This window comes from Meles meles, chromosome 4, assembly GCF_922984935.1.
Source record: "Meles meles chromosome 4, mMelMel3.1 paternal haplotype, whole genome shotgun sequence".
NCBI lineage: Eukaryota > Metazoa > Chordata > Mammalia > Carnivora > Mustelidae > Meles > Meles meles.
The window spans coordinates 160,674,759-160,699,333 of record NC_060069.1 but is presented as its reverse complement, the minus strand read 5'-3'; the positions used below and the strand labels follow the sequence as shown (position 1 = coordinate 160,699,333).

Below are 24,575 nucleotides of genomic sequence, written 5' to 3'. Positions count from 1 at the left end.
TGTAAATTAAAAATTAAAAAATATATATACTACAGCATCAAAAATGAAATACTTAGAGATAAAAATAGTAAAAGAGCTGCAAGACATGTACACTGAATACCATAAAAACATCACTGGAAAAAAAAAAGAAAAAAAAATCACTGAATCAAGTTAAAGAAAATTTAAGTAAATGGAGAGCAAAAATGTTTGTTGAGTAAGAGATTAAATATTGCTACAACGTCAGTTTTCCCCCAATTGACCTAGAGTTCCAACACAATCCCAATAAAAAACCAACAGGATTTTTCATAGAAATTAATAAGCTGACTCTACAATTCATATGAATATGGGAAGAATCTAGGATAGTGAAAATAATTTTGAAAAAGGAAAATAAAACTGAAGAAATTATGTTATTAAACTTTAAGAATTACTGTAAATTTACATTTATCAAAACATTGTATATAGTGAAAAGACAGACAGATAAATGGAACAGACTGGAGAATCCAGAATTAGATACACACATATATATGGTCACTTGATTTTTTCAATGGTGCAAAGGAAAATCAGTAGAGTAAGACAGTATTCTGAATAAATGGTGCGAGAACAATTGGATACCCACATTAAAAAATGACTTCAATCCATATTTTATACCATACATAAAAATTAACCCCAAATGGATACCTCACAGTATATGAAATGAAAAATTTAAAACCATCAAATTTCTGAAAGAAAAAAATAGATGAAAATTTCTGTGACCTCGAGTTAGGCAAAAAGATCTAAGATATGACACAAAAAGTATGATCCTAAAATAAAAAACTGGTAAACTGGACCTCATTAAAATTAAAATATTTCTGCTCTTTGATAAACACAGCTAAGAGAAGAAAAAGGCAAGCCACAAACTGGGAGAAAATATTTGCAAATCATGTATTTGATGAAGGACTTGTATACAGCATATATAAAAAAACCACAATAATAAGAAAAAAAAAAAAAAAAAAAGAAAACTGGACCACAGACTTAAATAGATACTTCACCAAATAAGACACACACATGGCAAATAAACACATAAAAAGAGATATGCACAATCATTAGCTATTAGAAAAATGCAAACTAAAACATCAGATACCATTACATCCCTATTAGGATGTCCAAGATTAGAAAGATGACAAGTTTTGGTGAGTATGATGGTGGACCAACTTTTATACACTGATGGGAATCTAACTATTTGCTTTCATCCCATTTTCTTCTTGTTTGCATGGTTTCCGAAAAAAAGCCCAATGTAACTCTTATCCTTCTTCCTTTATAGGTAAGTGGGGTTTTTTGTTTTTGTTTTTGTTTTGTTTTGGTTTGGTTTGGTTTGTTTGCTTCTGGCTTCTTACAAGATTTCCTCCTTGCCCTTGGTCTTCTGTAGTTTGAATATAACATACTTGGGTGTAGATATTTTCGTGTTTATCTTACTTAGTATCATCGAGCTCCCTGGATCTGCAGTTCGGTGTCTGTCAATAATTTTAGAAAATTTTCAGCAACACTACTTCAAATATTTCTGTTCCTTTCTCTCTCCCTTCTTATGGTTCCCAATTACACTTATGCCTTCTGTACTTGTCTCACTGTTCTTGGATACTGTTCTGTTTTTGTTTTTTCCTTCCGTCATTTTTGTCTTCTCTTCCTCCTCAACTCTGGGAAGTTCCTTTGACATAACCTCACGCTCATTGATCCTTTCCTTGGTTGTATCTGTTCTATTGATGAGCCCATCGAAGGTGTTTTCCATTTCTGTTACAGTCTTTTCAATTTCCACTATTTCCTTTTAATTCTTCCTGAGGGTTTTTTATCTCTCTGCTTGCATTATTCATCTGTTCTTATATTCTGCCCACGTTTTCTTTTTTTTTTTTTTTAAAGATTTATTTATTTGACAGATAGAGATCACAAGTAGGCAGAGAGGCAGGCAGAGAGAGAGAGAGGAGGAAGCAGGCTCCCAGCCAAGCAGAGAGCCCGATGCGGGGCTCGATCCCAGGACCCTGGGATCATGACCCGAGCTGAAGGCAGAGGCTTTAACCCGCTGAGCCACCCAGGCGCCCCCTGCCCACCTTTTCTATTGGAGCCTCTGGCATATTAATCACCATTGTTTCAAGTTCCTGATCTACTAATTGCAAAATCTCTGCCATATTTGAGTTAAGTTCTAATACTTGCCTTATCTCATCAATCTGTGCTGTTTGCCTTTAGTATACCTTGCTATTTTTGTTAAAACCCAGACATGGGGGGTGCCTGGGTGGCTCAGTGGATTAAGCCGCTGCCTTCGGCTCAGGTCATGATCTCAGGGTCCTGGGATCGAGCCCCGCATCGGGCTCTCTGCTCCGCAGGGAGCCTGCTTCCTCCTCTCTCTCTGCCTGCCTCTCTGCCTACTTGTGATCTCTCTCTCTCTCTGTCAAATAAATAAAATAAAATCTTTAAAAAAAAAAAAAAGAAAAGAAAACCCAGACATGGTATGTCAGTTAAAAGGAAAAGAGATAAATAAAACTTTACTCTGAAATCTTTATGTTCATCTGGCTAGGAGTGGGCTGTGTTTGTTATATGCTGTGGCTGTAGGTGTCAAAGACTAAAACTTCTCCCCTATGTCTTGGGTATCCCAAGAGACTCTTTTTATCTTTTATTTATTTATTTTTTGAGACTCTTTTTTTTGGGTTTAGCCTTGTGGTTCTTTTGAGCTGTAATCCCCTGTTATTTCAAAGGAGCTTATTTATGTGGTGGTAAGTTGTGGGGAAGGGGAAATGTTCTACAGTCCTAATATTGGGTCTCAGTCTTTTGGTGAGCTTGTGTCACTAGGTGGTGGCCTTCACAGATGGCCATATTTCTTTCTTTCCCTGCTTAGGTGATCCGGGAAGGTGAGAAGGAATGATGCTGGGTATTTCCCTCCAACAGGGCAGTTAGTACCTGGTAAAACTCACATTGGTTAGACTCTGGCAAAACAATTTCCCTTGAAGGTAAACCATTGTTAAGAAGAACAGAACACTATACTTCAGAATAGCTACTCTCCCTTCCCCCTGACAAATGCATGAGGGGACTTTTCTTTGATCTTCACTCTGAGCCAGGTGGACTTCCTGGCAGAAAAACTCAGGAGAGTGTAGGGGGTTCTCTAAGAGTTTTAATCTCTCAAAACAGTCCAAATTCAGTCTCCAGCAACTAGCCAATTGCCCCTGAAGGATCCCTGTCTGACACTGCCTCTAGCTGAGGTGCGATTCTCTGAATTCACCTGTCTCTCCCAGTTTCAGGGCATTGGGTTGCCCCGTGACGTCAGTTCTCCAGTATGTGTGTGTTTCTTGCCTGTAGCATTATTGGGAGTTGATGTGCTATGATCTAAGAGTTGCTCTCCTTCACTGATGACCTTCAGACCACTTACTATTATGTGAGATACATTTGTTCTCTGTGATACCATCATACTTGGGTTACTTTCTGGTTTTGTTGCTTTTTTAAAATTTAAAATTTTTGCTTTCGCTATGAAGTTTGTATTTTTTTTTTGCTTTGTTAAAGATCATATATTAACTAGAGTGCAAGCATATTTAAAAATACCATTTTAGTAAGTAAAAAGATAAAATATGGAGAAGATTTTTACAACACACAAAAAGCCCAATTACTTTAATATATAAAAAAATCTTGTACATAGACAAAAAAAGGCCAGTGAAAGAGGTGAAAATGGGCAAGAGGTATAAACAGATAGTTCATAGGAAATAAATACAAAGGCTCTTAGCATAAAAGGTCCCCAATTCACTCTTAACAAGAACAATGAAGTTAAAAATCTGATCTGAGACTTGTATTTTCATCTCTCAGAATGTCAGAGATCAAAGTGTCTGTCAGTGTGCTGTGCTGGACAGGCTATGGGGAAACAGTCATTCTTGCTGTGCTAATCTGAGTCCTCTGAGAGACAAATATCAGAGCAGGATAGAACACACAAGAATTTGTATAGGGGAAATGCCTACAAGAGGAGGTGGGGAAGGGGCTGGGTTAAGCATGGAGAGCTGTCAGACCATAGTACAAGTCTGACCCTGAGCAAAGGATGGGGGACCAAGCCTGGCTGGACGTGCTTCAGGTTGCCATGCAGTCTCAGGAGGGTTTGGCAAGGCTGCAGGAGCATCTGGAAACCATGCTGGACAGCAGGAGAGCTTGGTTCTTCCAGGAACAGGCCTGCCTGGGGTTCCTCTGTACCCACACAGATTCTCTCCTTCTCCAGACTCCCTTCGGACTCACCTGAGCTCCTTCTTTAACGAGGCCCGACTTCTGACTTCTGTGCTCATTTCTGCAGTGTCCAGTTTTAGAAGATTCCTGGCAAGTCAGTTTCTCCAGATCCCCCTCCCTCTGATGGCCAATCACCCTCCTTAACTGATTGGGGGCCCTCCCAGGTGATGTCTGATCGCCCTGTCTTCAGCAAAACAGAGGAGGAGTCTAGGAAAGTGGAAGGTGCTGTTTCCTAGAAAGCAGAGCTCTGACTCCAGAGAGGGGTACTAGGTCATCCCAGGATGGCAGTGGAGAGGAACACCAGGCAACAGCTGTCTGGTGCCCTGAGAGCAAGCTGGCTGACCCGAGTGGGTCAGAAGGCTCCAGAAGATGAGTATCTGATGTGAGATCAGGTTTGTTTTCACTGGAGGAATGCTTAGGGATGGCACCGATATAAGTACATGGAAAGCCAAGCAAGCAACCACGAACACAAAGACAAGGGCACACAATAGTCACACACACAACATGCTTCAGCCACGGAGGATCTTCACTTAGGCAGGTTTAAAAAAAAAAGCTAACTAACCTGGAGGACCCGTTTGAGTGTGTCAGCAGACCAAACGCTCACAGTCACGACTGAAATGCTGACTCTGACCTTCGAAGGGAAGCTTTCCCCATGTCAGTGTGACTTTTCAGGTAAGAACAGGTAATGGATGTGAGTCTCTGGCAACAAATGACACTAGAAAGAAGGCACTTACTCCGACTTCCTGCACAGAGCTGTGACTCCTGAGTCTGGACTTTCTGGCTGTTGTCCTCCCACTGTTCCTCACTCAATGACACATTCATATCGAGTAAAGCCCTTTGGATTTTCTTCTGGTGGTCTTACTTTTATGCAGACACTGGATAGTGACCAAACTACAATGGCACGGGCCAGACAATAACCGAGTCAGGACCACAGCGAGGAGGACGACAGGAGTGCCAATGGCCAAAGACTGCTCAGCCACGCAACGGCCAGTCCCCAGATAATGCCTGACTCGGGGAAACCAAGAGGCGTGGGCATGAGCCTGCTGCGTGGGGATGGGCAAGGATGGAAGGAGTTGGAGGTGGCTGTCCCCAGGGAGGGCTGGTTGTACAAGGGAAACGAGCAGCAGGAACCTGCTTGTCTTTCTACATAAACACATCTTTTCTTTAGAAGATGATGAATCGCCACGACCCAGCACTTCCTTGTTCCGGGGGATGATGACAACGAAACGCCAGGCTGTCAAGCGAGAGGCTCTCCTTGGGTCTCTATCCACGTTCACTCCTCTGTTCCTTTTAACCTGCTTTTGTTGAGGCCACCCCACTTTATGCCACACTGCATTCTGAAGACCATCTGGGACACTGTTTGAAAGCAGCCAAGGGGCATTTGGGTCCCCCATGTTCGTACGTTAGCTTTTCCATTAGTGCGACTCAAGTCAGTCTACCCAGTACCTACATGGACGCCAGGGCGGAATCTGGCCACTAACTAGCTGGGTAGTGAGGGGAGAGTTACTGAATCTGCCTGTGAAGCCGTTTCCTTGTCTGCACGGGGGTAAGAGTGGGGGATGACAAATGGCCCATCTCCCAGGAAGTCCCACGCAGCTGGTGTCTATGTGTCTGGTCTACACTAGGGAAGCATGGTGTTCTTGCTCTGAATGGTCAAGAGAAGGCTTTGGGCACTGTGGAGCGGTGGAAAGTCCAGGTTCTGGGATCTGACTCGGAACAACTCCCCTTCTGGTGACATGTTTTGGGATGAGCGTCCCCATCCCACGGTCCCCACCCGCTCCCAGGTCTCCCCACTTCTTTATCATGGGACCCTGCTCACTTTCAAGCCACATCCCGCCTCGTTCCATCCACGGACCTCACTGGCAATCCCATTTGCTGGTCTGTTGTGTCAGCAGGGCTGAGCTGGGGAGCCCCGAACCGTGAGGCAAGCCCCCAGAGCACGAGGGTCACGTTTCTCATCAAAACTGGCCCACTGAATGCCCCACCCGGGGGTTTGCGTGGAGAAACGTCTATCGAAAAACTCCCTGGCTGAGTGAAGGAGGCCTTGGGTAAGCGATGGACCAACAGAGGGAGCCAGGTTTCCCCTCCCCTCCCAGCATGGACCGGGCATGTGCTGGGGCCATGCAAGGAGGGGAAGCCGAGCCCAAAGCGGCTCGTGCCCGTGTGCCACACGCTCCTTAGGAGGACAAGGTCAGCGCAGAGACCAACGAAGAGTGGCAGAGAAGGACGGGCAGCGAGGGGAATTAGGACCCAGACACGCACTGAGGGAAGACCGTGGGAGGACACAGGGAGAACAGGGCCCTTCGCAAGCTCACAGCCCTCAGAGGGAATCAACCCCACCCAACCCTGGCCTTGGGCAGCTAGCCTCCAGCCCGAGAGAATAAATGCCTGTTGTTTCAGCATCCGGTCCATGGCGACTGGTGACTGCCCAAGCCAGTGCAAACACCAGGCCGTGCCGTTCCAGATGGCGGGATTTACTTAGGCTATCACGGGTCAGGCAGTCCCTCAGACCTGGAGCGAGGAGCGGCGGCGGGCAGCAAAGAGAAACAGCACCCGCTTTAATCCCAACAGTGAGGCTCATAAATTAAAATGTGAGCAAAACCACGTCTGCTGAATTTTGGTGTTTCCGTGACTTGGAAGGACCTGCCACCGTTCAAAGAGAAGCACAACGTATTTGTTCTGCCTGCAGTCAAAGGAAAGTTCCATTCGGGGACACACCCAGCCATGGCGGGCAGCTTGCCCCACCCAGGGAAGGCAGAGGGCATGCTCAGTCCCGTGTGGGGCTCCCAGCCTGTGCCCAGGATCAAGGTCATGCCCTTCCCTCCTGAGTGCAGATGTGGTGCCTGGGCAGCCCCAGGGAAGGGGAAGAATCGAGCAGTTTTCTTCTTTGACACGCGTACTTACAGCTCATCTTCGAAGCAGATTTTGGCAAACTTGTCCTTGCCGCCCCCGCTGAGCAGGCGATAGGCGTAGGTGTTCAAGGGGCATGGGGTCCAGTGATCGCATTTCTGCCTTTTAGGGGGCGGGGCTGCAGCAAACAAGAGTGTAGGAGTCAGCGTCCTGCGACAGCTTATCAGACGAACCGCTGCCCGACTGTCAACAGCAGCCCTTCCCCGGGACTTCACACTGGCAGGACCCTGGTGGAGGGGAGAAGGGGTCACCAGCGTCTCATCGGCAGCGTCAGAAATTCCCCTACACATGCAGTAGACTCCATCAGCATTTGTCTTACAATAACGAACACATGAAAGGGAGAGGATGAGGGCCGGGCATCACGGTTTCAGAAGGGGTGGGAGCGCCCGCCCGGGGCTGGTCACCTCCCGGACGTTCTCGGCACGTGATGTGTGTTTTGTATCCCAATTAAAGAGAGCTCCGTTGGGTCCGAGAGGGCTGGCGAACAAGGAAAGAGCCAGGCATGGAACAGCCATCCAGCTTGTGTATTTACACACCCTGAAACACGCACGTGCACGCACACACTTGTACACACAGGCCCGGAGCCCCACTGGCCATGGTGGACCCCCTTCCTTTCCCTTGAGCCTGAGACACTGGGCTCTGCTGCGGGGGGTGCTGTGAGGTCAGTGCTGACAGGCCAGGGAGAAGGCTCCCCAGCACCCCCGCACTGCAGGGCTCAGCCATCGGGAGGGTTGGGGACCTGCCTGAGGCTGCCCCTCCTGCGGCTGGGAGCTCTGTGGCCGTCGCCACCACGTTGAGCCTCCCTGCTCACCTCAGGGTATGGGTGTCTGAGTGTGTGTCCCCGCTGAGCTGGAGGGGGAGCACAGGGAAGCCGGTGTGCCCCAGCCTTGGGCCCCGGGGGAGGGAACACAGAGCTCTCCAGGGAGTACACGCCCCTTCACACCCTTCACATCACCCCACCCCTTCTCACCTGCCCCGCCCGTGGGGCTGACCTTCCTGCTGCCCTGGTTCCTTTCTCTCAGCACTCGGCACTCTAATAGCCTATAGTTCCCTTGTCCCATGAGTACAGGGATGGGGGCTGCTTCCTCTCCACTCTCCGCCCAGCCCCAAGGTGGTGTGCGTACACACTGCTGCTCCACTGTTTGTTGACCGACTAAGCGGACATCTGCCCTTTGGAGGAGAAGAAATGTCCCTGACGTCAGAGAACCTGAACCCTGAACCTGTCGCGAGCCCCATGCAAAAGCCACTAAGGACAGGGAGGCTTTCTGAACACTTATGGCTAGAGCTCTGGTCCACCTTTACTAATTTTTCTTCCTATTAGTCGATATTTTTAAACAAGAAAGGGCCACAGGATATTCCTTATTTAATTTCTGCAGAAGAAAATCAGAAGCCAAAGAAAAGCAGAATAAAGGAAAAAGCCATACACATTCTCACTCTAAAGAATCTTAACTGTTCTACTTTTTGGCACACTTTCTTCCAGACTTTTCTGTGCATACAAATGGCATCTGCCACGTTGGTGAACACAGATCAAACATATTCAAGCAATACGTCACTTACATAAATTTTCAAGCAATATATCTGCTAAGATTTTCTCAATCTCCAGATACCTAGGTTTAGAGCAAGGGGGTCCAACCATCTATGTGAAAAGTGCTATGAGTACCACATTCTCAGTGTCTCTGGGTTTGGGGCACTACAGGGTGTTTATTTTAGCTTTTTAAGAAAATTCATAATCGTATCCATTACTTTAAATGTAGAGGTAATTTACCTAAAAACACATTGAGCATCTCTAAAAATGTAACATACTGTTTAAAAGTAGGCATGTCCTGGGGCGCCTGGGTGGCTCAGCCGGTTGGGTGTCTGCCTTTGGCTTAGGTCATGATCCCAGGGTCCCGGGTAGAGCCACGTATCGGGTCCCCTGCTCCGTGGGGAGTCTGCTTCTCCCTCTCCCTGCAGCTCTCCCTGCTTGTGTACTTTCTCTCCCTCTGTCAAAAAAAAAAAAAAAGTAGGTATGTCCTATTTCCTGACTTACAGACATCCTGTGTGTACAGCCGATCCACTGCAAATACTTTTTTATAAATTGACTTATTTAAGAGAGAGAGAGACAGAAAGCACATGTGTGCCAACCCGGGGAGGAGCAGAGGGAGAGGAAGAGAAGCGGACTCTGAGCTTGACAAGGGGCTCGATGCCAGGACCTGAGCTGAAATCAAGAGTTAGCCGCTTAACCAACTGAGCCACCCAGGCGCCCCCAGAGTGATTTCTCCGAAAGTGGGCCTGATCCTCATTTATCCCACCTGTCACCTGCACTGCTTAGTGTAGGTGATGCTGTCCCCTTAACAAGCACAGGGACCGGCTCACTTCTGGGTGGACCCACACAGATGACACCAGAGTCATGGGCCGCCCTCTGCTCTTGGAGAAGGACACTGTTGGTGGGTCCTTGTGCCTTCATCACAGGCTGTAGGACTGCACTGACTATGGGATCGGCTCAACCCAGTGATGGAAAGGACCCACGTCTGTCCTGAATGTGCTGGGCATGCTGACAGGTGTGATGTGTTCACTGGCAGAGGTGGACAGTCCCCCATGTGCCCAACAGATTTTTTTAAAAGATTTTATTTTATTTTATTTATTGGACAGAGAGAGAGAGATCACAAGCAGGCAGAGAGGCAGGCAGAGAGAGAGGGAGAAGCAGGCTCCCTGCTGAGCAGAGAGCCTGATGCAGGGCTCGATCCCAGGACCCTGAGATCACGACCTGAGCCGAAGGCAGAGGCTTTAACCCACTGAGCAACCCAGGCGCCCCTACCCAACAGATCTTAAGAGATAGGGCCCTGGGACCACATCATACCTCCTGACCCATACATGGTAGAGTCATCTTGAGACAGAACAATAGCAGATTAATAACAGAGCTAGCGACAGTAACAGGAAAAGTTACTTTGCTTTGTTTTAAAGCCAGGAGCCAGGGCTCTAAGTGGGAGAGGGATATAGGGGAAGCAGGTCAGGAGGGAACAAGGGACTAGTGCGGCAGTGTGGGCTGGGTCCCAACTTGAGCTATTTCCTATCCTCAGCTCTGCTTGGCTGGGGCTCAGGGGCAGGAACAAGGTGATCAGTCCAGCAGAGCGAGCGCAGTACCAGACAAGACTCGGCCTGCCCTCTCTCCCACCCTCTTACCCCGCACACCCCCTCAAGGCCTCGCTGGAGTTTCCCAGGGCAGCCATCCCTGGGGCCCGTGTGGATGATCTCCCATTGCCTCCTCATCCTGTGGGGTCATATGGCTGACTGCAGGGCAGCCAGCACCCCTAGGTGCCGAGGTGGGCTGTGAGCAGGACCTCATGCCTCGCAGGCAGTGCCGAGGGCAGGTCTTCCGTGACTGCGGCCTGCCACGCAGAGGCCCCAGCAAAATGTGGGTGCCGTTCAGGTGGGTATGCACGGGTGCATCTTCCCCGAGGGAGGGCCTTGACTTCCATCAGATTCTCCAAAGACAATGTGTTTGTGACCAGGGATGACACGGCGGGGGTATTTTCTCACAGGGCCTGGGAGCAGTCGCGTCGTGTGTGTGGCATTTCAGAAAGGCTTGCTTGACCTTCTACCCGTTCCCTAGAAGCACAGAACGTCCTTATGGGAACAAAGAAATAAGATCGTATTCTTTGTTCGGGGTGAGGGCGTGGAGATGTAGACACACCTTCTCAGAAGACAGTCTTTCCCAACCCCACCTCTCCCTCACCACGTTCCCCACCAGATTCACTCCCAATTCGCAGGTTTTTATTCCAAAACTGTTACGTTCCGGACGCTGTGCTGCATGGAGGTCCTCAGCACTTTTCCTGAAATTCCTTCCCCAAAGATCGGATGGTAAAGCCCACAAGCCTACATGGGAGCTGACGCCCAGCCAAGAGAACAGTGGGTCTGCTCATGGGTAGCCTGCTTCCCTGTCTCCGGAAAAGCCTGCCTGTTAGTTGAAGTAAGGCCCAGGGCCCTGACCGGCTGTGTGGCTCCAACATGGCAGGCCTCCTGCAGTGAACTGCCGTCTTAGAGGTCATTCTCTTGCCGAGAGAAGTCTTAGCTTAGTTCCTATCCTTACATTCACTAAAACAAATAGAGGTTCTTAGGCTCCACGTTGAGCCCATAGATTTTTAATTTCCTGGAGCAGGGTCCAGGAACCTGTCTTTCTGAAATACTTCCTGATTTGGGAACCGTGACTCCACTCACCCCTTTAAATGAGGAAGGTGATTCCAGTAACGTGTTCCTGCTGTGTATGCAAGGCAAACAAGGAGGGTGCTGCCTGGTCCTGCGTTTGGCCACACTGTACCCAGGCCAACTCGCCTCATTGTTCTGGATGAGATTAAAGTCCAGTCCACAGAAATAACAGCCCAGAAGCCACGGAAGAGTGCTGGTCTCTCTGACGGTCAGTGATAATGGTTTCTTGGGTGCCCCGAGGGCAGGGAAGGGGAACAGAATGTCAGCACACCGGTTTGTCCTCCTCCGTGGTGCCGATGTGGAAGGATGCCCAACCCCATGGAGAGACTGTGGGGCGTGGCACTCTGTCACCTCTCCTGGGCCTCTGTCTCCATGTCCCCCCACAGACAGTGGCATTGCTGCTTCTGTGCCCTTGCTGTGGGGGCCAGGTAAGGTTGCTAAGGCCCTACCAGCTAGACAATGCAGCACCCTGCATGGGGGGGTTCATCTTGGAACCAGAAAGAACCTCAGACATAGAGACACTGGCAATGTCCCTTCCATGACAGAGGAGGGATCGTGAAGGCAGTGACCACTAGTTGGGGGCAGAATTAGAATTAAATATAGTTTTTCTGGCTTTTTCTTGTGACAGCAGGCATTAGCGGTTGCCAGCTCATTCCGTCTTTGCTGAGGATCTAGGAAGGTGGCTCAACAGGGCTGATTTGGTTGGATTGGTTCGGTCTCACCAGAGCTTCTAAGAAAATGATTCAATGACCTCACATCTTAAGTATACGGGAGAAACTTTCAACAGGATTCTCCTTCTACTTACTCTCTCCTGAAACTGATCTTTGGGGCCTGGGGTTCTAAGCTGTGTGGGGGTTGTATGTGGCTTCCAACCAGACTGACTCATCCACGGATGCACAAATTCTCCCTGCACAGGCACTTACTGACAAAATACTTGTTAACACTGCATGCCGTCCTCACCTCCACAGGGACAGCAGCGAACAGAATAGCTTTCATACCTTGAGTGCAAGAGACGAAAGCAAGCGAGGATAGATCAACGTTGACTGTGATATACGCCATGTGGGGAACAGGCATTGAAGCCTCCGATGTGTATAAAAACTCCCGCAAACCAACAAGAAGAACAGAACCACCGTGCAGAAAATGGGCAAGACACAAATGCAAGATTCGCAGAAGGGGGCGGGGCACGGGGACAAAGGCCCGGTGCCCACAGTCGCAGGCTGCCCCAAACGGCCCCGGCTGAAAGGTCAGCACATTTGGCAACAGGATACATATCCGCAAAATAGGACAGCTGGTTCTGCAACGAGGTATTCAAACAGAAAGATATCCTTAAACACCTCAGAGGGGTTGGGAGGTAACTGGCGTGGAAAATGGGGAGAAGGGGCAGGAGACAATAAAACCAGAGCATCTCTGGTCCATGCCGGTGGGGAGGACAGGTGGAGGGACACTGAGGCCTGTGGGGAGAGAGGGAGCCATGGGGCTCTCTGCCTTTCCGGGACAGCAAGCCCCTTTCATGAAGGGGCAGACTGGTGAGAAGCCCTCTCGCTCAGTGTGAGACCAGGGTAACCCGGAGCGGTCAGTGTCTGGACACCTAACAACAGCCAAGGGTCCGGAGTAGGAAGAGAGGGGCCAGGTCTAGAAAACCAGAGAGATCCAGGGGGACTTGGGATGGGCTCAGATCTACAATCTCGTAGAGACGGCAGGGCGGGGGCGGGGGGCAGCATGCGACATGAGGACGGTAAGAACCCTGGGGAGCGCGGACTCGCAGGGTAAGAATTAACTTCAGAAAACCCAAGCCAGGATCGCAGGGCCTCTGAGGCCGCACAGGGAGTTGGGTCCCTTTATGTGGGCTCCTGGGTGGCTCAGCTGGTGACGATCTGCCTTCAGCTCAGGTCATGATCCTGGGGTCCTGGGATCAAGGGATCAAGTCCTGCATTGGGTTCCCGGTTCAGCGGGGAGCCTGCTTCTCCTTCTGCTTCTGTCTCCCCCGCTTCCCGCCAAGCTTGTGCTCCTTCTCTCGCTCGCTCTCTGGCAAATAAATAAAATCTTTTTTTTTTTTTTTAAAGAACAGTTTACGAAGTGGAAGAACAACCCATGGATTAGGTGAAAGCCCAAGATCGGGGGAGGGGGGTGCGTCAGGGCCAAGTGCAAGCCCGGGGGGGAGGTACTCGGCAGTGCCTCTGGCTCGTCCGCCCCTTTCTCTCCATGCCCTCCACTGATCTCACATGTCAACATGCCCCTCCCTTTGCTTCACGTTGGACCAGACATGACGGGTCACTGAGGACGTTTAGAACAGACATTCCCAGGAGGGTGTCAGAGTCTTTGTGCTGAGCCGAGCGCAACAGAGGCTCCCGTGCCGATGGCAGGAGCTACACTCGTCCTCGAACCCTGTCCAAAGCCAGGGATCACCACCTCCCTGGGTACTCCACAGGCATGGAGGGATGCGGGTGTCCAGAGGGGCCAGGCACCTGCTGAGGCCGCATCTGACCAAACCAAAGGGCACCCGTGCTTTCTCTGAGGCCATTCCCTGGGGGCCTGACAACAGCATGTAGTGAGCCCTGCTACAAAGCCCGCAGAGCCCCAAGGCTGACGTAGTGCCTTCTACTCTCTTAGCCACATGAGCCCCAGACCCTCCATCAATCACTAGGCTCAACCCCCAAACTCTGAGCCCACCAGATGCCCAGGAAAGCTGCGTCCTTCCGAGGTGGCGCCCCAGCCAGCCGGAGCCAGGACGCAGCCCTCGCACCAGCTGCAGCCGCCCCTCTACTGCGTTCCTGCCACCTCTGGGTTTCCGATAACCGGACAGTGCCGTAGTCCCCGGGGAAGGTGACAGGGCCTCCATGGCCTGCACTGGTAGGAGTGGGCAACTCGTGAATGGGCCCTTCTGAAAGGACTGCCATCAAAGCCAGCTCCTAGGAGCAAATCCATGTCCTGCGCAGACTTTGTGTTTCATGTGACAACAGAGAAAATGAGAAAGACTTGAGGGTGTCCCCCACACTCTCACGTGCAGGGCTCGCCTCAGTGCTGGGCCTCCTCCCCGGTCTGCCCAACGGCAAGCATGTGCACTGGGGAAACTTTATTACAAATATAAACTCTCTGCTCCGCGGGGAGCCTGCTTCCCCCTCTCTCTCTGCCTGCCTCTCTGCCTACTTGTGATCTCTGTCAAATAAATAAATAAACTCATAAATTTTAAAATATATTTTAAATAAATTTAAAAAAATATATCAACACCAAGGGGCCCTCGGGTGGAACAGCTGGTTCAGCATCCGACTCTTGGTTTTGGCTCAGGTCAAGGTCTCAGGATCCTGAGATCAAGCCCCACGTCAGGCTCTACACTCAGTGCTGAGTCTGCTTGACATTCTCTCTCTGTCCCTCTCCCTCTGCTCCTCCCTCTGCTCTCTCTCTAAATAAATAAATTCTTTTTAAAAAAATTAAAAAATAAAACCGTTGGTCACAGTTGATTTCTAGAAACTGTCGGGTCTTGGGGGTGGGGTCACAAAAGGCAATTAATTTGAAAAGGAACCACTTTTATACATTTTTTAAAGAGTTAATTATTTTTTAACATTTTCTCCTTAAGCATTCTCTACACCCAACGTGGGGCTTGAACTCTCAACCCAGACCAATAGTCACAGGCTCCGCTGCCTGAGCCAGCCAGACGCCACCCTCCCCTGCCCCCGACTTCTACAAATTTCTTAAATCATCACCCAGTTCTCCAGATTTGTGCAAATTAATTTTCTGTAATTTATTTCTGTATTAAAAATATTCCAGCATACCTATTTACAATCAGATTCCCAGAAAGGGAACCGATGACCCCTTGAGCATCCCGCCTGTTTTCCAGCGGAGAGTCTAATGAAGACTGTGGTTTCAGGTCATTCCCTAATGAAGTTGTATTCCCAGTGCTAATTTTTACTTAACGCATCTTGGAAATGGGGTTTCTTTGCTTTCCTATCATCATAATTTGCCTTGGGGGGTCTCACACAGGGATGAGCAGGGGTGTCTACCTGGAAAGGGGTGGGAACTGAAGGGGCAGGTATCCCTCCCCCATCCTCTCCTCCTCCCTCCTCCCGCTCCTCCTCCTTTTCTCATGACTGTTACCATCCTCATCACCAACACCAACACTAAACGGCCATCTGGGGCAGAGCTGAGGCCAGACCCCGCTCCTCACTGCCACGACCGCGGCGGGGCTGCCGTACTCACCCTTCAGGAGGGGCTTCTCCGAGATGCTCCTGAGGTTATAGACGGCACGGGTCAGGGAGACCTCCGGAATGAGCTCTGCGAGCAGGTACCCGGAGTACCAGGCGCATATGGAGGCGAAGAAGAAGACCACGGTCCTCAAAGTGCCTGGGGACAGACAAGTCGCCACTGTGATGCCTGGGCGACAGGTGCCGTCCTAAGCCCACTTCCTGCACCAGCGCCTGCCCGGCACTCTGAGTTCGCCCCCGGGAAGTGGCAGGTGGGGATGTAATGAAGCCCCCACTGACTGCTTAGTTGTTTGTTGCTTGGACTAAGCACTTGAGGTTATACGGCGACAGACAACAGAGACAAGACACGGGTGTTTTCCACGCCAAGTTTTCCTGTTCGCTGTTTGGAGCCCCTCAGACGGCGACACCGGTGACTCACTAGTGGCCTCGTGACCCAACACGCCTGACATGGGCCTAAAGACCAAAGCGGCTCATTCCTTTGGGAAGAGGCTTTTGGAGGCGGACTGCAAAGTCCAGAGGGCAGGGACTGTTTTGTTAATGCTGAGAACAGCATCTGGCGCCCTGTCCTCGAGACCCTGGGAAAAGCCACCGGACCTGGCATTACCATCACAGACCCGCTTGCAGGGAAACCCAAGCTTTGCAGCGGTGGCAAATCCCTGCAGGGGATCCCTCTGGCTGATTGGCTCTGGTCTCTTCCTCCAGTGTTTGAGGAAAAGGCATTCCCCACTCCGAGATCAGGGGAGGCCGAGGGGACAGCTCCCTGACCCTTCACAGACAAAGTGCTGCCGGACCTTCCCGATTTTACCCCTAATATCTCACAGAGCAGGACTCCAGCATCAGCAGAAGGCTACAAGGCAGAACAAGGAAGGAAAGGAGGGAGGGAGGAGAGGAGAAAGGAGAGGGAGGGAAGAGAAGGGAGGGGAGCGCTGGGGAGGGGAAGGCCCTCCCACCTGACCCCACAACACCCTTGGCTGTCTCAGTCCTGTACCCACTCGGGCCAAGCCCCTGGAAATAACCACCCCTCCCACAGCCGCCAGGCCTCCCCTCCCGCTCCTGTGCTGGCCAAGGCCTCCAAACCCTCCATGCGGCCCGTGCCCCATCCCCCGATGACAGGCACCCCAGTCCTCCCTCGATGACACTCTCCACAGGGCTCCCACTCTGTGGGCATGTCCTGGCCTTCTCTGCTGGCTTTCCCTCCCAGGGCACAGCCTGGGCCTCTGCTCCGGATCCCAAGATGAGCTTGCCCAGACGCTCCTCTGAGTTCCCCATGCGGGGGCCGTATTGCTGGCCTGCTGTCCGCACTCTGAATGTCCCGGAGGAAACCCCATCCACTCCCTCCAGCTCCCCAGATCTGCTCCTGACCCCGTGAGGCCCATCTCAGCAGGTGGATGGGGTCGGAGCCCAATACCTGGGATTCTTCCTGTATTTCGCGCTTCCCCTCCCAGCCCTGATGGAACCCACCGGCCGGCCTCGCTGGGTTTTCCAACACCATCAATCTCTCCTCCTTAGACTTTTCTTGTCTCTGCTGCCTCCCCCTCCCCAAGCCACCACCACTGTAAGACTTCCCTCCTGCTGGCCCGGAGCAAAACCTCCCCACCCCGTGGTCCAGACAACGTGTGGACTCATCGCAGGGGATGTAATAAAAGCTGCAGCGCAGCTCTGTCCCGGTCCCCAGCACAGAAGCCTGAAACCCTTGGTGTCTCGGATCTGTTAGGACACCTGCTCTTAGCGGCTCCTCTCAACCACATCTGAGTCTGCTCCTGCAGGGAACAGCGCTGGAGGGCTGTCCTCAGGCCCTTAGGCAGCTTTAAGGGAGGGGCTGGCCACATGCCTGCAGGGCTGGTGCTTTCCACCCTGCCCTGGAGCTCCAGGAGGAAGCAGATAAGGGAGCCTGAGCCGGGTATGAAGCCAATGACGCAGTGGGACCCGAGAGCTCTGGACTCCCGAGGCCTGAGGCTGGGCCCCTTCCTGGTGGGTCACACGTGGATGTGTGGGGCTTGTGATGCGCCCTGACGGCAGGGGCAGAGGCCCGGCCCTCCCCGGCTGGGGCCTCCCAGTCTTCCGCCCGGACCTCGCCTCGCCGGCTGGTGCTCTGGGTCTGCGGACACGGTCCGCAGGGATGTGCTCGTGCCTGGGGAGGCTCGTGAGCTCAGGGGCGGCGCTGACGGAGTGGGGTGGGATGCTTCAGATTCACGGGGACGAGCTGGTCTTTTTCAAGTGTGCGCGTCCACATCCACGACGTTCTTCCGTTTTCCAAACCAGGCGGTGTAAAGTTGTTAGAAGGTTATGCAGGGGTGGGACAGGGTAGACACGGCCGTTTGCAGGGCTGAGGGGACACCTCAAGCTGAGAAAACCAGCCCCAGGAAGCAAACTGAGAGCCAGTTCTGGCCACTCTGTTTGCTCTGTGCTGGGTCACACGGATCCAGGGGGGCCCCGGCCCTGTCCTGCGTGTACCTGTGCATCACTCTGTCCTCTGGCTCGGGGCACTCTCCTCCATGACCTCCGGCCCTCTCTCTCTCCCTCCACGGCTCCCCCCCTCACTGCAGCCTGCCACGCACCCTCACATCAGCCCATCACACGCCTTGTTGGCATGGCACACCGAGGCTCTTCCCCCTCCAGGACTGTGCCCGCGCACCAAGACAGCGTGTGGGTCGTGGAGGTTCCGGAAAATTCTGCTGGACGCACACGGAGTGAGCAGTGTGGAATGACTGCGGGAAACGGAGTCAGCATCAGTAGGGTCAGGCTCAGCAGTCCAGTGTGTCCCGTGTGTGTCAGATCACAGCTGGACTTATTCTGCCCAAGTGTCATCGTTAAAGAAGACAATCAGCGAACCAGAGACTTCGCAGAACCTTCTAGTCACCATGTCTCGCGCGAGGTCTTTGAGCAGAGGTGCTGTTTAGCTACCTCAGCAGAACGCGATGCTACCTTCCACACGTGTAAAGCGCAGCGACACAGAAAGGAGACGTGGTCCTGTCGCGATGAACAAGGACACGTGAGCAGAAGTGACAGGGAGGACCACGAGGAACGACTAGCAGTCCAAGCGTCCTCGGAGGCGCAACTGTAAACCGGGGCTGGCCTGGCCTGCAAGGCGGTGAGCTCCCAACCCTGGACACACTCCAGCGCTCCCTGCAAGGCTGTAGAGTCCCTGTGCTTCGGGTGAGGGGTGAACCAGTGATGTTCCAGCTGGGAGCAGCTGGATTCTGGAACTGGCCAAGAGAAGCCAAAACCTAGAGCCAGAACCACCTCTAGGCAGAGGGCAGATCTGGCTGCACAGACTGGGACCAGTCCACTGCGAGAGTCTGGGGACCTGTGCCAACGGGGAGCTAGACCAGCAGCCCGTGTGCAGGCCTTATGTTCCTGGAGGTACCTGGCTGCCAGGGGTTCAGACCTGGGAGCCAGACCAGCTGGGGCCAGCCAGTCTCGGGGATGGACACCTGCTTCAGTATCCAGGGTAAGTGCACACCAGGTGGGACCCAAAGCAGTTCCCCACGACAGGCTCGGACCCTGGGCAGCAAAGAACCCCGTGTCCCAGCGGGGCACAGGTGAGCACTCATTTGGGAACAGTGGGATCCGGACCCCAGCTAAGATGACTCTCTGGACCTGCGTGGGACTTCGGCGGGGGGTGGGGGGGCGGTAAGGACGGGGAGGAAGTATGCTATGTCAGGAACCTTCTGTGATCCTGTAACCAGTATCTGGCCTTTTCTAGTAAAGTAATAAAGTCATTTGCAGTAGTGACAGGCATTTCCTCCTCCGGGCTTTTAGCCAGCAGGTGTCACACGGAAAGGTCAGAGCAAAGGCCAGTTCCAAGCACAGACAGGGAGTCAGTTAAATTCCTCTTCAGAGACCCTCACTCATCCTGCATGTGTGCCTCTGTGTGAATCTCCTACCCTCATCCCCACGCTCAGATTCTTGGGGTCTCAGGTTGGTCCCGGACCCTTTGCTTACACTGGAGAAGACAGCAGTCCCCAAACCAATTTGCATTAGGCCAGGCTGCAGGTCAGGGGATCTCAGGACACCCTCCTGCCCCTCTACCGCGGGGACCCTGAAGAAGGCAACTCTGAACCCCTAAGAACACACTTTGGCGCCATCTCCTTCAACATGACGTAGGACGAGGAAGCTGTCATTAGCAGCCTTGCCAAAGGGAACCCAAATCCCCTTCCCCTAGAGACGGCCACACCTGCTCCTTTTGTCTTGGGGAGGGGGTAGAAGAGAGGGCTTAGGGTGGGCGAGCCGCTTTGTGGCTTCAGGCTCCGCTGACCTCAGTGTCCACTGTTGTCCCTGTCCTATTGACTGAGGCTTTTTGGCAGAAAGGCCGGGAACAGTCCCGTCTGAACACCGCAGGAGGGAAGGGAACCTGCCTTGAAAATTTCACGCATCAACGCCCTGCTTTTGAGCACTCCGGATAACCGCTACTAGGCAGCTGTCCCAGGACGGGGGAAGAGCGGTGGCGGCTTAACTTACTTCATCCCTTCATTCCATTGGAATGTCCTCCCTGTGATCTTTCTACCCGGAACAGACCCAGGGCTTGACCCAAGTGTCCAGGAAAACGGCGCTTCCGAGAATGTTGCCAAATCCCGAGCTCACACAGTCCAAAGTAATATGGTTCCGAGATTCTGCGGGCGACTCTCTCTTAACCACACAAGTCCATATAAATACAGATGTGAGTTATGCCAAAGCTTTATGCAAAAGGACCACACGGGCCACGAATGACTCGCAAGGGCCATGTGTGAAAAAGGGGTCGGTAGGGGAAAGCCGTCTAAGAATACTCAGCATTTTCCACCGAGTAGCCAGCAAAATGCTATAAGAATCTAGAAATAATGAAAAAAAAAAATCTTCCAAAATACTTATCATGATAGTAATGCCCCATCGCTTCTCGGACTTTTGGCCGAGATCAAGTAAAAGTAAAGCCCCAAGGGAGATGTTTTCTCCCCAAAAAAGAGACATCCATTACCACCCATTTATACAATCCGCACAAGTTACCAAAAGCACTGCTGTTCATAAACAGTTCTGTAGAGAACAGGACTATTTCGCACAATAAGGAAAGTCTTGAAATCTGTCTTGCCGAACTTGGGAATGGAGCCGCAAAGGTGGTGTTTAGAACTTTCTGGAGTGTGACCACATAGCTGGAATGTGCGCCCCAAGGAAAGAGGATGGTTTAGTCCACCACCTCCTGGCAGACCAGCTGCCCTCCAGGGAGGGGGACGGGCCACTAGCAGAGCCCCGAGAACTGTCCGTTTCGGAACTTCCCACTTTCGCACAAGGTACGCTGCCTTGCTCCAGAAGAAAAGAGCAAACCCAGTCAGGAAGAACAGAGGCGGGCGGCTTACCCGGGAACCCCAGAGAGAGCCCTATAAGGCGAGGCAGGCAGGCCAGTGCCCGGCTGACAGGGGCTGCCGTCAGGAAGGCAGGCTTTGAGAGACAACATGCCTGGTGGGACGGCTTTCATCTCCTCTCCCCTTTTCCTATTTCCCCAGCCTTCTGCAGTCTCCAGTACTTGGATATTTGGAAAATATAAAAACGGCCTTTTAGAGAGATGCTAGCAGAAATTTTATAGCCAGTGTCCATGGGGCGTTCTGCATTCATCCGTCCCCACCCGACTTAAGCAGGCTGCCTCACTGTCCCTCACTTGTCGTGACTTCCTGGGCTGGTCAGCGGGACCTGCGGCTAGTGACCCTCGGCCCTCGCCAGAGCAGCACGGTGCAGCGGGGGAGCCCAGAAGTGCCCCTACTCTGCAGCTGGCCGCCCTGTGTCTGCGGCGGTACGTGCCCTCGCCCGTGGACGGAGCCCCCTCCTCTTGGAGCTCCTTGGGTCCAGCTCTGCCTGCCGTCCCCTGCTGCCTACTCTCCAGGCAGGGCATCAGACTCACGGAGTAGGAGAAGGTGCCGGACTATGGCCGCTGCTGGAGCCGCTTTCTGATCCCAGGGCCAGGGGAAGACCTGGCCCCAGCGCCTGCCCAGCGCCAGGGGCGAGGTGGGGGCCTCCCATGTAGGGCGAGGGGACGGCTCTCCCCTGCCTGAGTCCCCTCTCCCTCCTCCCCTCCTCTGGTCGGGAGGTCGCACTCACCCGCCCTCGCCAGGCGCATCTTCCAGGTGCAGCTCTCTGGTGACCCGAGCGAGCCTCGAGCCTTGAAGGGGCTGGGGGTGACAGAGACACACCCTCAAAGCGGCTGGCGGTGACGGGGAAGGAGAGCAAAGGGCGGGCAGACAGGGCCTGACGGAAGCGCGGGCTGGGTGCTGGCCGGGCAGGTGCCTGCAGCTGCGGGCCAGGCAGGTGCGCAGGGCGGCACCCAGGAGCTCTGGCCGGCAGCCAGGGAGGGATGCTCCCTCTGCTGGGCTCTCTGCGGGCTCACAGGGGGCCAGGAGTGACGAGTAGGGTTTGATCCCCACAGAAGATGCTGTGTCCGCCACCCACCCCTGCCCTTCTTTTCAAAGATTCCATTTATGTGAGAGAGAGAGCACAAGCAGGGGGAGCCGCAGAGGGCGAGGGAGAAGCAGGCTCCCCGCTGAGCAGGACCTCCCACCCCCAGGGGCCTGGGATCATGACCTAAGCTGAAGGAAGATGCTTAACTGTGGAGCCCCCAGACCCCAGGGACACTGTGTCTCTTAATCTCAGCGGCCAGTTTAATGTCTCACAGGGGGAAATAGCTACAAAGATAAATGAACATGGCCTGAGCCTCTTAAACGTCAAAGCGAGTCCTAGCAGAGTCCAAGTTGGAGGTCAGCTCCCCTGGGCCAAGGTCGCAAGGTTCCTTGCTTCCTCGGGGACAGTCCTGCTGCCACCGTGGTTTGCACAGCCCAGCACAGCCCTCCACCTCTTGTCTCCTCCTTCACTTCAGGGCTTGATTGGGGAGAGTGGGGTAAGGACAGTGCCCCCTGCTCCAAGGTCAGGGTCACGGGTGTGCAGGTCCATTTGTTCATACGGAGGCCAGGGGTGCCAGGGGGGAGTCTGGCAGGAGTTGGAAGAAAGCTTCCCAGAAGACACGCCAGCTGCTCTCTGTGGACTTACATCCCGACGTCCACCAGGCTTCTGTTGCTCTTTGGAATACACGGTAGTCGTAGTGGCCTCGGGCTGCCAAGGGCAAGTTAAGGCTCCAAGCGCCATTGGTCATTTGCAGAAAGAGTGTTCGAGGTGGGCAGGGTTCTACAGAAGACTCCCTCCCACTCCCAGATTCTGCCGGCTCCACACTTCTCCCCCGTTCCTGCTTCTCCTCTCCTGGAAAGCCCAGAGGCCTCAACGGTGCCACGAAAAGTCCCCTCTCCTAGTCTCGGGATACCCGTCACGCTGTGGCTGTCAGAAGGGGCTTCACCATGACCCTCCTCCACCAGTCTTTGCCTCCTGACAGCTCCTGGGTGGCCCCATCCAGGGGACATCCCCTGTGTCCCCATCCAGGGGGCCACACGTCCTGTGAACAGTTTGGCTTTACTCTTCCAGGCCGCTCTTCCCCGACCGGCTCCCAGATCCGGGAGATCAGAAGACAGCTGCACAGAAGTGCCGCATGCCTGCCTGGCCATGAAGCAAGCGCACCAGCTCGTTAAAGTGGATCTTGGTTTCATGGACCAAGTCTCACCTTTGAGGAGCTCACCTGATTTTGGAGACTGAGTTTTATGTCCTGTCTGTTTTCATTTTCTTTTGGATTATGGTAAAAAAAAAATGTATGACATAAAATTTACTATCTTTCCCAAATTTAAAAATTTACATTTTAAAAATTTACATTGAAGGGAACAGTTCAGGAGCATTAAGTATATTCACATTGTTGTGCACAGACCTTAAGACCTTCTTGTCTTACGAAACTGAAACTCTGTCCCTATTAATATCGCCTCCCCTTCCCCACCTGCCCAGCTCTTGGACACACCACCATCCTACTTTGTTTCTATGAATTCGACTACTTTAGAAACTTCACCCAGGAGACGCCTGGGTGGCTCAGCTGGTTAAGGGTCTGCCTTCGGCTCAGGTCATGATCCCGGGGTCCTAGGATCAAGTCCCACTTTGGGCTCCCTGCTCAGTGAGGAGTCTGCTTCTCCTCCCTCTGCTCATGCTTTCTCTCTCTCTCTCGCTCACTCTCTCTCGCTAATAAATAAATAAAATCTTAGAAAGAAAGAAAGAAAGAGAAAGGAAGAAAGAAAGAAAAAAAGAAAGAAAGAAAGAAAGAAAAGAACTTCACCCAAGTGAAACATACACTATTTGTCTTTTTATGACCAGCTTATTTCACTGAATATAAGATGCTCAGGATTTCATTCTTTTTCCAGGCTGAGTAATAGCGCATTATATGTGTATTCCACATTTTGTGTACCCGTTTATTTGTTGATGAACACCTGGGTTATTTCCGTTCTTGACTAACGTAAATAATGCTGCTATGAACACATCTGTACACCTATGTACACATCTATACACATACGTACATATGTACATCTCTTCGGGGCCCTGTTTTCAGTGATTCGGGGTACATCCCCAGAAATAGAGATTGCTGGATCCTATGGCAATTCTATTTTTAAGTTTTTAAGGAAACACCATGCAGTTTCCCACAGTGGCTGCCCAATTTTATATTCCTAATAACAGTGTACAAGATGCCAATTTCTCCACATCCTCACCCACACATTTTGTTTTATATTTTACATTTTTTACATAGTGGCCATCCTAGTGGGTATCTCGCCATGGTTTGATTTGCATTTCTCTAATTCTTAGCAATACTGAGCGTCTCCTGGGCTTGTTGGCCATCTGTGTATCCGCTTGGGAGAAGTGCCTGTTCCTGTTCTTTGCACAGTTTATAGTCTGGTTTCGTTGTTTTGCTGAGTTGTATGGGTTCTTCAAATATTCCGGATATGAGTTCCTTATCAGAGATATTGTTTGCAAATATACTCCCTGATGGGATAGGTCGCTTTCTCAGCTGCTGAATGTGTCCTACGATGTGCAGTTTTTCAGTGTGATGTAGTCTCATTTACGTAGTTTTATTGTTGCTGCTGCTTTTGCTTTCGGTGTCCCGTCCAAAAAATTACCAAATCTAGTGTTAGGAAGTTTCTTGTTAGGAGTTTCACAGTTTGGGGACTTACATTAAGGTCCTTGACCCATTTTGAGTTAGTTTTT

General features: G+C 51.9%; 1 protein-coding gene across 1 annotated transcript in view; it reads right to left on the bottom strand.

The window, feature by feature from the left end:
* FAM3B (FAM3 metabolism regulating signaling molecule B) overlaps positions 1-21,721 on the bottom strand; it is a 34,970-nt gene extending 13,249 nt beyond the window's left edge. Inside the window, exons 1-3 of the mRNA XM_046001618.1 lie at positions 21,558-21,721; positions 15,490-15,633; positions 7,105-7,228 (exon numbers count right to left, since the gene is read on the bottom strand). Coding sequence (XP_045857574.1) covers positions 7,105-7,228; positions 15,490-15,633; positions 21,558-21,576 — 287 coding nt within the window. The 5' untranslated portion in view covers positions 21,577-21,721. The remainder of the gene's footprint in view (positions 1-7,104; positions 7,229-15,489; positions 15,634-21,557) is intronic.
* Between the last annotated feature and the right edge of the window lie 2,854 nt (positions 21,722-24,575).